This window comes from Ambystoma mexicanum, chromosome 4p (genome assembly GCF_040938575.1).
Source record: "Ambystoma mexicanum isolate Mex_15411 chromosome 4p, UKY_AmexF1_1, whole genome shotgun sequence".
Taxonomy (NCBI): Eukaryota; Metazoa; Chordata; class Amphibia; order Caudata; family Ambystomatidae; genus Ambystoma; species Ambystoma mexicanum.
In genome coordinates, this window is record NC_090927.1 from 680651117 (window position 1) to 680663274 (window position 12158).

At 41.6% G+C, this 12158-nt stretch overlaps 1 protein-coding gene across 14 annotated transcripts in view; it reads left to right on the top strand.

Annotated features, from left to right (window-relative positions):
- RIMS1 (regulating synaptic membrane exocytosis 1) overlaps positions 1 to 12158 on the top strand; it is a 1643460-nt gene that overhangs the window by 509366 nt on the left and 1121936 nt on the right. Inside the window, exon 1 of one of the 14 annotated variants that reach the window (XM_069606226.1) lies at positions 4574 to 4712. The exons of the other annotated variants lie outside the window; for them this stretch is intronic. Coding sequence (XP_069462327.1) covers positions 4617 to 4712 — 96 coding nt within the window. The 5' untranslated portion in view covers positions 4574 to 4616. Of the gene's footprint in view, positions 1 to 4573; positions 4713 to 12158 lie in introns of those variants that run through there. 14 annotated transcript variants of the gene reach the window in all.

The window sequence follows — 12158 nt, forward strand, 5'->3', positions numbered from 1 at the left end:
ACATGCTTCTGGACATTACACTCTCTGCAGGCGGGGAATCAGGCCTTTCGGGTGCCAAATTTGGGGCAAGAGGGGCACAACCAGAGTCACGGCTGCCGGCAATTGCAGTGTAGAGTGATAAAGGGGATAATGAGTCCTTAACTTCTTCTGCAACTTGCGATGCCATGGACTGTTGTGCGTCCAGTTGTGTAGGCCAGGATTCGGGAACTTGTCGAACGTTGCATGCGATTGGATCAGTTGGGTGACCCCCTCGTCTATGATAACAGAACCTGTAATTAAAGGTACTATTTATATACAATGAATTGCTTTCTTGAAGAAAAAAAAACAATTTTGTACAAGTTATAGTTTTTGTCAGTTTGAATAGTGGAAGGCTGTTAAACAGTTGTTTGATTTTTCACATGTGCAGAGCTAATAAAGTGTGTAGGCGCACAGTGCACCAAAAGAGGATTCCGGGTTGCAAACATTTCTCGAGAAAAGAAAGAGGTCACTAAGAAAAGCTCACACAAGATGGCTGCCTAGGGATAACAACAATTTGCACACCAATGTTTTTTTTCTTCTATTTCTGTTGACACTAGTGAAGAACAGTGATTAATCATTGCCGCATTCTGGCTGCCCTTGTGGGACTCAGACATGCAAAACACACATAAATCTTCCAAGAAAGGCCAGAAGTGCTGCTAGGTCTGTACATGGTAAGGAAGACATTTGCATATTTAAATCGCTAGCGGTACCATCTATTTGTCAAAACTCTAGGTAATTTTGAAACGCTGCCAAAGCAGTGCTTTCTTTCTTGCTTTCCTATAAAGTATTTAGCAATCCTCTGAGATAATAAACTTCTTAATTTCTGAAACTATTGTCAGGTTAATCCCACCCAGAGCTGCAGCCTCTCTGATAGATAATGCTGTAGACGCGGCGCTTGGAAGGCCGCATTTGCACTCAACCAGGTTTTTCAGCAGGGTTTCTGGAATGTTCCGTTGAAGTACTGTACCAAAACACAGTCTATATTTTCCCAGATTTGTGCTTACTGCGCAGCGATGATGGTAAATGTTTTCAAAAAAATGTTAATTGCAGGCCCTTCTTTTCAGGAATATTCGTTTTTCATAGAACATTTAACTGGCAGTCACATTTGTCTGTAACAGAGTATATGTTAGATAATTGGTTTCTGTGGATTTCTAATAATCAGAGCCAAGAAATCATTTTTACCTGCTGAAATCTGCACATTCTACAGCACATTGTAGTTCCTGGCATTTGTGTATTCCGCTGGCCTTTTCTTTAACCGCTGAATCAATATATACCAATTTCATACGTTCTGGCAATGAGTACATCACAAGAATGTTTTAGAATCTGCTCCGTTGATTATATTTGATAAAATTAGGCCTCCGGTTCCTAAAATGAAAGGCTTTGCATTCGTGAAATGTGTAGGTTACAGGTAACAGAAAAGTCTTCACACACAACTAAAAACAGCTTAAAGGACTCTAGATTAGGACCAGAAAGGGCAAGAACTCGTTTCATGCTTTGAAGCGTTGGAGGACCAGCTACATTTCCATATGAAAACACTTTATAAATCAGGCTTTAGCTTTGGTCGACAAGTTATTTCATAGATTTGGGCGAATTCGCCTGTATATCGATGATATGGTGATGATGGTGATGTTATCGATCAACATGTTTTCCTTTACCTTTATTCACAAGTCTCGCTGATGGAGCAGAAATCTGAAATTGACGGATGTCCATTGTGGAATCTTCTGCCTCTCTGGCCTTTTCTCTGATCTTGATTTACATTTGAGCACTTCTACTTATAATTTGATCTTCCACATTGTAGGTGGAGCAATGCAAGTAGCAGAAGGAAATGTGATGCAAGGTAAAAAGCCAGGGCAAGCTCAATCTCTCACACATCGGCCTATGTGAACCTATTGGACACGCTATGAAAAACAGAGCTTAATGAACCTCTGAAGCCTTACTGGGTGTTGTGTTGTTTGGGAACGTTTCGGCCTACAGAATTTTTCTGTGAAACGTCCAGAACCTGCAGCACCGCTTGTGGTGGTGACCTGTGCCTCCTGTTCTTGCCTTTAGTGGTACAGATCTGCTATGAACCCTTTGAGGCGAGCGATTGAGCCTACAATGAGTAACTCTGTCTTCTCATCGTTTGAGGCAAAGATTATGGATAGCCATCCAATAGTAAGATGGCAGCATTGCCAACATCTTTAATTCTGTCAGGTTGCATTTTTAGGTCGATAAGGGCAGTTTCAGTAGTGTTTTGGTCGGAAACCAGATTGTCTGACGCCAAGGAGAGAGTGTTGTTCTAGGAATTGCTGGCATTGTATTTAAGCAATGGGGTCTAGGATTTTGAGCAGGAAGGGTACTGTGGTGATGGGCCTGTAGTTGGTAGGTACTGTCGGGTCCAGGGAGTTTTTTCTAGTAGCAGGTGACCCAGGCGGCTTTCATAGTAGTGGGTATTTCGCATGAATTGAATGAGGAGTTAACACATTCTGTAATGATGGGGGTACGGCTGGGGACGCAGAGCTTTATAATGTTGGCAGGGCAGGTATCTCCTTTGAAGTTGGAGAGTTTGAGGGACAGGATGGTATTCAGAACAGACACATTGGATACAGGTTGAAAGAAGGAGCTAGGGACTGGCTCCAGAGGGGAGTTGGGGGCTAGGCTTGGGCGGTATTATGATGGACCGGTGCATAGGTTTGGCAGTAAGGAGGACTTTTTTAGTCGTTATTATGAGTACATTGATTTTTGGTAGTTAGAGCAGTTTCAATAGTGGTGCACCATGCTTTGTCAGGCTGAACTAATGAGGTTTGTGCACAAGGGTTATTGAATTTGCACAAGATTGTGAAGAGCTTTTTGGTGTTGGAGCTTGCTGTGATAATTCTGTTGTCATAGGAAGCCGCTTTAGTCACAAAAATAGCATCCTTGTAGGTCTTGGAAGTGGTGGCGATTAGGGGGGCATTCTTGGGGGTGGGGTGTTTCTTATGTAGATGCTCAATGGCTCTTTTCTGTCTACAGAGCAGAACTAGTTCATCTGTGAATCAGATGTTAGTGGGTTTGAAAGGTTTCAGAGATTTGTTTTTGAAGGGAGCATGTTGAATCTAGCATGATTAGGAGGCTGTTGTGGTAGTGGTTGGTGAGAGCCATGCAGTTGGCAGGCTGTGTTTCAATGAGAGTGACCAAGGTGGGTTTAAGAGTTTCATGAGTGAGCTTCTGAGTGCTTCATCGCTTGGATGGGTGGTGGTCAGGTGTTGTTGTTCAGGGGGTTTGAGTGTTTAACTTCAATCAGATGGTGATCAGACCATGGGGCGGGGCTGATGAGAGATATGTCTATGGCCGAGTTAGTTGTAAGTATTCAGTGGAATGTGCATCCTTTTATGTGGGTAGGGGCATACACAAGTTGTGAAAAGTTCATTTTGTGGAAGGCTTGGACAACAGTGGTAGCTTTATGATCAGTGGGATCATTGAAAACCAGATTGAAGTCACCTAAAATTATGCTTTTGTTGACTGGTTTGAGGAAGGGTGTTATGAGGAGGATCATTTCCGACTCAGGTGTCGGGGGAGCTGATGGCATTAGGTTGACGGTAGAGCAAGAGATAGTGATAAAAGTCTGGGGTTTAATCTTAAGTTTAATAGTGTTTCATATCCCTTAGTAGGAGGCAGAGCAATGGAGCAGATATAGAGGTCAGATTTGTAGATGACGGTGACTCAACCACCAATGCCGTTGGCACCGTCGGTTCTGTGGATCGAGTAGTTGTGGGAAATAGCAATGCTGAGCATATGGCTTGAAGCACTATGTAGCCAAGATTCTGTGATGGCAGGTCGATTTGGTTGTCGATGATGAGGTCATGAGCTTCTATAGCGTGGGCGCACAAAGATCTGATGTTTGTTCTGGGCAGTAGGAGGTGATGGGTTGGCATGTGGACTCATAATAGGGGGGAAGGTGTTTGAGTGGTGGTGGTGGAAGGTGTTCTCTTATGCTGTAGCCTTTCCTCGCTCTGAAGGCACCATGTGACATTTCTTTTGCTGACCGTATCTGCTATTATTTCTATACGTCCCCACACCCTCCTCCCTGTTCCCCGTCCAGTAAAGAAACATGGCTGTTGAAGGAGATTTGGGTAAATTCAAGCTTTAAGAGAACGTCACAAAACTTGTAAATTGACCTGACTCATCCATATAGATCTGAAAATACCCACAAGCAACTCTCCCCAGGTCTACTCATACCTGATGGGGAGAACTTGAGAGCTCTGAAAGCCCAATCGGCCTGTATTATTTTTCATTTTCATATGGGTAGAACATGAGGAAACACATTTGATGAACTTAAAACCACATGTGTGTATTTTCCTAATCAAATGTGCACCTAGTTTCTGTTATTTCTGATAATTTGTGTGAAAGACTCCCTGCATACTTAACCCTTCAGCATTTGTTAAATAGAAACATACGTTAATTGAGATTAGATGTTGTGCCAGGAGGTGTACAGAGTATCTATCTCAGCAACGCTGTTGGGCTTGCACGTGTAGCAGAAGCAAGCCACATCACATTTGCGGTTACCTCTTTATTTATTTATTAAATTGCAGGCTACAAATGTGGCGAGCGATCCTGTTTCGAGGTGCCAGAACGACAAAATGCCAAAGCCTGCTCAGAGGGTAACTAGCTTAAGTGACAAGAGGAAGATCAACACAGTGACAGATAATGGAAGCATTCCGGGAAAACGATTACAGGTTGGACTCATGTATAGTAGAGTAATAATTGTTTACGCTAAGCGTAGATTAGTAGATTCACAAACAAAAGCAGCATGCTTAGTCATAATTGCTTGTGCTGGTCATTTTACTGTCACCAGGGAAGGTTAGGGCATGCTTCTTGTATGTTTAGACATTAAATCACCAACATCCATCATGCCAATGAACACACAGGTTCTGGGCTCTTGGCGGAACCCTCCTGGTTGCAGAGGTTTCACAGATCTTCCACAGACAATTATGAAGTGAGGTCAGCTGCGATTCTAGTGGCGGATAGCGCTTTGAGGCTTAATACCCAACGTGATTGTGCAGCATGCACACATTCATCAGTGTGACAAGTGTCTCACATGATATTTGCTTGAACTGCTGTATGATGTGTGGAGTAAACGTGTGGGATGCCCTTCTGAGAGTTAGATGCTTTCTACTGTACCTCTTCCAGGGATTCTAGCCAGGAATTGAAAGTGTTTGCAGCTATTACTGTTTGTATGGAGGGAATGGAGTGTGCCCTCATGTCCTTCCCTAGCATGCATCTAACCTTCTATTATGCCGGAAACAAGTTAGCTAGACGGTGTGTTCATGCACAAGACCATAACAACACCATGGACCTATGAAGAATTATTGTTCCTCAATCACGTTGCAAGACACATTGGAATAACCCGACGAGTTGCTTCAATTAGTGCAAACATGTAAGCATTTATTGTCCAAACCAAAGTATATGTCTACAAAATAGCTAATGCAAAAGGGAAGATTATACCTTACAGAATACTGCTGGCAAAGCACTAATTTAGAGTGTTTAAACATTTAGAAAGATCTACCTTCCTCTAAATTCACAATTTCCAAAGAGTAAGCTTCATTAGCAAAGAGTGCTAGCATGATACCAAGCTTTTGGAATGTTCTGTAATTCGCTTTAAAATTGAAGGTTCAGGAACTTCAAGAAATGGACTAGTCTTCGTCCTCTTTTTTGTAAGTTGCTACATAGAAACAGGAAGTTACTGTTTTAGGTCTGTAGCTTTGCAGCAGATACCAGTATCTCTGCATAAACGATGCATGCATGGGCATGGCTCTATTAGCCTTTTATCTAACTTCAATTGAAATTAAATGAATTGATATTTTATTTATATGTGCTCGTACACAAGTGTTTCAACAAACAGAAATTCTCTCTGGCCTTCAACAAACAGAAATTCCATGGTTATATCAGTCTAATAGAATCCTTCCTTAGACGTAGAGGTTTAGCTTCCGCTATGTGGATACGATTGAAGAGTAGATAGTAACATGTGAGCCTCATAGATTGTGAATTCAAATATGATAGCATACTAGTATTACTGCATTTGCATAAGATTGTAACAATTATTTTAATTAAGCAATATTAAACGGGCATGGGGGCATTACCGGACCAGGTAATATCCTGCGGCCATAGTTATGCTCTGGCCTTAATGAAGCTCTGGGGCATTACCTGGCCTGGTAATGCCCCCCCTGGAAGTGTAATATTGCATGTCATACCGGGGTACTAATAGTATTTTTTTCTCGATTTGGGAAACGGCATGGAAACCGTTTTTCAACTCGAGAAAAATAAATAAAAAATGCCTGTCATGCATCGGAGATAAAGGACACGTAATCATTTCTCCCTCTCCATGTCGGCCATGAAAAAGATATTAAAAAAAAGGAAACAATGAAAATGGCTGCCAAGGAACGGAGCAAAGGGATTACATGTAGTCCCTTCTCCCTTTCCATGGCAGCCATGAAAAAGATAGAAAAAAAGTAAACAAAGAAAATGGCCACCATGGAAAGGAGGGAAGGGGCTACACCAGGGTGGCCATTCGCGGAATGAACAGAGAGGGACATGGCGGTAACTGGAGCCTTGTTAGGCTAGTAAGGACCTGGCGAGGGCCAATCAGATGGTTTGTAACAATCTGATTGTCCCTAGCCGGGTACTAATGGCTGATATAGTCTGCTTCTGCAGGCAATTATCATTCACCTCCAAATCAAAAGACTTAAGTACTATAAAAACCGAAATGAAGAAAGATGCAAATGCTCAGAATGCCCCATGATCAGAGGACTTTCAGCTGTCTTGTTGCAAAAAAAGGCAGACGAAAATGGCCGCCATGGACAGGAAAACGGGAGATCCGTCTGAAATCACAGAGTGCCCCTTCCCTTTTGAGAAATGTGTAGCAGGCAGGGTGCAGAGTGGAGAGAGTGCCTTGTAAGCTCCCACCAGGACCCCAGGCAGTGTACTAGAAGCCCCCTCATTACAGCAGTCCTAATCTAGGGGGCAGAAAACATGTGATTTGATTGGGACTAACATGGCAAGGTGACTATTTTATTATTCAAAAAGCTTTCACGTTGTGAATTATAAAGGAAGATTGAATAACGTTAAGGCTCAATCCGGATTACTATCTAATGGTAATGTGTGGACGTGGATAAACACTTCCAAACATGTATTTTTGCAGACATATTCTGTTCTCTAGCTCTGAAATAAGCCCCTGCATTAGAGGTTCCGCTATCCTGGATGTCCTATGCTCCAGACGTGGTGTATTGTTAGCAGGCCTTTAGTGTAGAGAATCCCAGCATTGAGTGAACTGGCTTTCTTTCCCATGTGATAGTTTCATTCATTTCACCAATCCAGTGGATTTCTAGTACATTTCTCGAGAATCCTACACATGGACAGTGCGATGCTCGGCTCACTTTATTCCGTTTCTATTGTGTTTGGATACCTACTTTGATGCGTTTGGTTCTGCTATTTTAGGAGTTGCCACTTTTAGGACTTTACCCTTTCCAAGTGTACAAGTAGTAGAAAGTGAACTGGACTTGACACAGCACTGCGGAAGTGAGAGCCCGCTTTTGTGGACACAGAATGAAAAGATTGCACAGAGATGGAACAAACACTGCCACATGAAACCAGCAGTCAAGATGTCTTAGCAACATGTGCCTGCTGTTTAATTAGATGCAGTGTAATTAGATTATTCGCAGGCAGGGTCTTATTTAATAAAAATGTCCAGCAAGGTTGCTTGCTGATGGTTGTACTTTCCATTAATTTCCTTGATGACTTTAATAACAGAGAAGTGGAGTAAACACAGATCTGCCAATGTGCAAAAATAAGGATGACAATGTGGTATCATCTGAATTAGAATATGCTGATGACGCTGTTCTTGAATATGGCGCCCCTACATCCCTGAAAAATAGCCTTCTGTTGGGCCAGATGAGGCCTTGCTGGTATTCATCTAGAGTGTCCTTTTCTCCTTGCCCTTTAGATGAAGTGCCGGCTTTGCTGTGCAGATCCTGAATGTTTCGTATTCAACCTAATGGGCGGTCTGCATGTGAGTATACTGATGAACAGATATCCAGCTCTAGCCATGAGATATAGCCACTCTCTTTATTAAACCTCTTCAATGGATTATTTGTGAAATTATTAAACAAATAGAAATAGTGATTTGTGGAATACTTTTTATCAAAGAGCATTCACAGTATTTCTCTGCAGTGATCACATGATAAACAATTTAAAATAATTAAAATACTTTTTATTTTGCTTTTCCTATGCATTGGAAGTTCAGTAAGGCACTGTCTGTGTTTAACTGAATACACGCAAAGGGAGGGAGTTTCTCTGGGAAACGGCCAAAGGCTAAGTGCCAAAATTCATTGTTGTGAGAAGTTTTTCTCACCCATTAAGAATGCCATTCGTTCTATTGAGTGATATGTTAATGTAATTTATATGATGGTCCTCTGCCTTTTTCATGGACTCCAGGCGCTCTGGTGGATCTGAAAAGGAAGGAGGACTCGGGAGGGTTAGCTAGTGGGATCAAGAGGGAAAGGGAAAGATAGCTTTGTTGTGTTTGTAGCTTCAGTTCAGAAAAACTAGTCACTGTGTGCTGGGTTTGCTTTTATTTGGTGCATTTGGTGGCGTTTTGATGAATGAGTGTGTATGGGGTGGTTTGTGTGTCTGTGTGCTAAATTTCTGTAATGTGTTGGGTTTAGTTGGGTGTTGCAGAGTGTGTGCAGTTTATGGTGGTTTCAGATTTCTGCTTTGGAAGAGGCATGTGTGTTTTCTTTGGTGTTTGAGGGTGAGAATGCGGATTATCAGAACATTCTTAGCACAGTTAGTGATGAGTGGTCTGTGTTCTTCTCTGCAAGGGTTATGTTGGTTTGTCTGGTTTCATATTCTTGTATGTTGGTTGGCATTGGGATTCTCACTTTCATTGTGGTATCCATGATTCGGTTCATTAGGTTTCGGTTGTTTTTCCTTGTGTTGTGTTGGCCGTTTCTTTTTGACGTTCCTTCCTGTTTAGCTCAGTGAGTTAAAGAGCCATGTTTTAATGGATTAATGAAATGACTGTATATAATTATATGTAAGACACAGCTTAGGCTACAGGTTGTACTGGTTAGAATGACATTAGGCCAACTAACATAAAAACAATCACAAAGTTTAATTAATATTGAACCATAATTAAAAACGTATTAAATCGTATAACAATCACAAATATCAAGTGACAAAGTATAAAACAGAGTATAAAATTCATCAATTTTCAGTTAATTATTTGTTTTACAAAAAACCGTTGTGTAAATCCTATTGATCTCTAATTGTATACACTTTTCACATTATTGACATGTAGAACAGATTTTATATCTCAGTTTTAATCCCGAGAGTTTAGTCTCAACATGTTTCTGTTCTGAAAAAATAAATAAAGAACATTCATCAGGAGGGTGAATTACTAACGAGTGTCCTATTCAGAAAGTGATCCAGCTCACTAGGAAATGAAAAAAGTGCAACCTGTGGAGTTAAAAGAAAGGACAAAGGGTAAGCTCTACATCACTAAATTTCTTTGAATAAGTTCCAACAAGTGAACTGGAGAACCGTAAAGGAATAAAATTACCTTTCTGGGTGCTCGTGGGGGCTCACAACTTCTTTAGTATAGTTGGCAGGGGCTAATAATTAGACCCTAAATTGCATAAGCTGCAAGAAAAGCAAAAACCTTAGCTCTTTAAATTTGCGAAAGCAGTACTAAAAACATATCTATCACAAAGTGGCCGTACATCAATGATCACAGCGGGCAAACAGCTCACCTGAATACTGCGATCTCTAGTCATGTGGGTAGGTAAAATAGTATAAGCAACGACAGAGTATTGGAGTCTAGCTCAGTTCTGATAAATGGCACCTCTCGATTCTCACTTGCGTCGGGGTTGAGGGGTCCTGCAAAGTATACAAAAGCAGAGAAACATGCACTCTAAAGTCAGTACTAGTGGTCTCCCCCGACACTGTTGGCTCATAAAGGTCGATAATGGACCAGAATAACAAAGAAAAGGTAAAGCACTTGTTTATTCATTGTATGACGCAAGGTTTGCTGCCAGAGTGACATTGAGGTGATTGAATGTCTGCCTGTATCACGGTCCCTTTTAAGTAATGATCACTTTTGACCAGACATTGGCGACCACCAGAGGGGGACGACTGGGTCACCTCTGGTTAATATACTTTACGCCTTGTTGCAGGTAACACACTCTTTACATAAGGCCAAACGTGCAGACAAAGATTGAAAGTAACATGTTCTTAGGCAGAAAAACATATTTTCTGGGTCATGGTCAGTTTAGGGTCACTATTTTCCGGCACACTCACTGTTTGCAGGGGTACCCCTGGAGGACCGATGTACCAATCCCTGCTGAACCAGAGTACATGTATTTAATAAAATAGGATAGAGAAGCAGAGCATTTTGATTGGCTGAGCATGGGAAGTTCTGGATGCTGCACAATTAGAATGTTGGGAAATAGGGCTGCTCAGAAGCCTGCAGAAGAACAGTCAATTACCCAATGCTTTTAATGTTCTCCACGCTTCTTCACAAAGGCTCGAGTGGGGAGCCCATGCCCTAATTAACGGGTTGAATTCATTCAAACATTTGTGTTGCCACACAAATAGGGGCCACCTCATTAGAATTAATCGCAGGCTTCTTCCTCGGAAAAGTCACTAGGTGTGGGGTCAGCCTTCGACATGCAATCGCTTTCCTTCTATGCAGAACAAAGGGAGATTTATACAGGGACCTTCAGAGGGGGCGAAAGGCGTACACCTCCATTGCCTAACTTTTTACCACCTTTGTCATGTAAGGCACAAAATGGTCAGAATTTACTAGATGGTGCATTGAATAAACGTGTACAGAAGGAGAATGAGTCACTAGTCTATACAATTCACGCCGACCCTCAAAATGAGGGTATAATAAATTAATATTAAAAAAATAGAAAAGTAATGATTGTGGATTTCCAGAAATCACATGAAGTATCCTGTGATTACACATTTTTCATAATGACGAAGAATTCCAGAAATACCACATGGGGTAACTTTAGTGCAGATTCCCCATACAGTATAGAAACGAGGAGTTCTGATTGTGTTGAAGACACTGATGCGAATATTGTGCTATACTTCTTTGCTTGAAATCTTTGAGCACCAAAGTACATTTAAACATGTTAATTGAACAAAACTATATTTCCTAGAAAAACCTGGAGACTCTTGTAATTCTTTGCCTCAATGAACACTTCCTTTTGAAATTACCCCTTTCTCACATTTTGATAACCCCATTTCCTGAGAATGTACCGATCCTATCTCTTTCTTGCAGCACACGTAAGTCCCCATCAACAGGGTCAGGTTCAAATTAAATGAAGAAAATGCCAACCACTCTATTCGTTAGGTAATGTTGCTCCCAAAAAAGCACGGTCAGCATGTGAGAGATAAGATTAAGCTTCAATCCTTTTGACTTCACGGGATGCGCTGAGAACGGAAAATAAAGAGTACGAGGGTAGGACATGTACAGAAGTGCCAACATCTTTACACACAAGAAACATTTTCCCAACACGAGCCAGTAGGGTGGGATAATACTCACATCTGCATTTCTAAATAATCAGAACTCCCTCTTACTATTCAGTTCCAGGAGTCCGAAATTCTGTAGTAAGACACAGAGGTGACTATTATGCTCATTCAAAATGTATTCATCACTAGTGAAGCAACTCCATCCACCACCGTATAACAGAAGCCTTTGCAGCTAGTCTCCCGATTAGTCTTCTATTTTCAAAATATCTTTCAGCTTTGCCCCCTATACCAAAAGCCTTGGAGCCATTGCATCTCTAGCTGAGTGCACTCAGTTATGTCCCATTTGAAGACTAGCCGTTCACATCACATCCCGCAACTAACAGACTATGGTCGAGACAGTGGGCATCTAGAAAGGTCTACAACGGCCAATCCGCATTTGCCAATTTTTTAGGGGCCAAGAAGATGCAAGTGACACATTCATATTCATGTAAACAAAGCACCATGCAAATGTGGGGAAGGGCTGAAAACATCAACTAAGATTTCTCTCTGGCATTATTAGCCTTGCTACATCTAAAAACTGTGAAAGGTACTCCCTCTTCCTCCGGAGAGAAAATCTTCTGACGAATGCCCATTGCTTAGTTATGATAGTT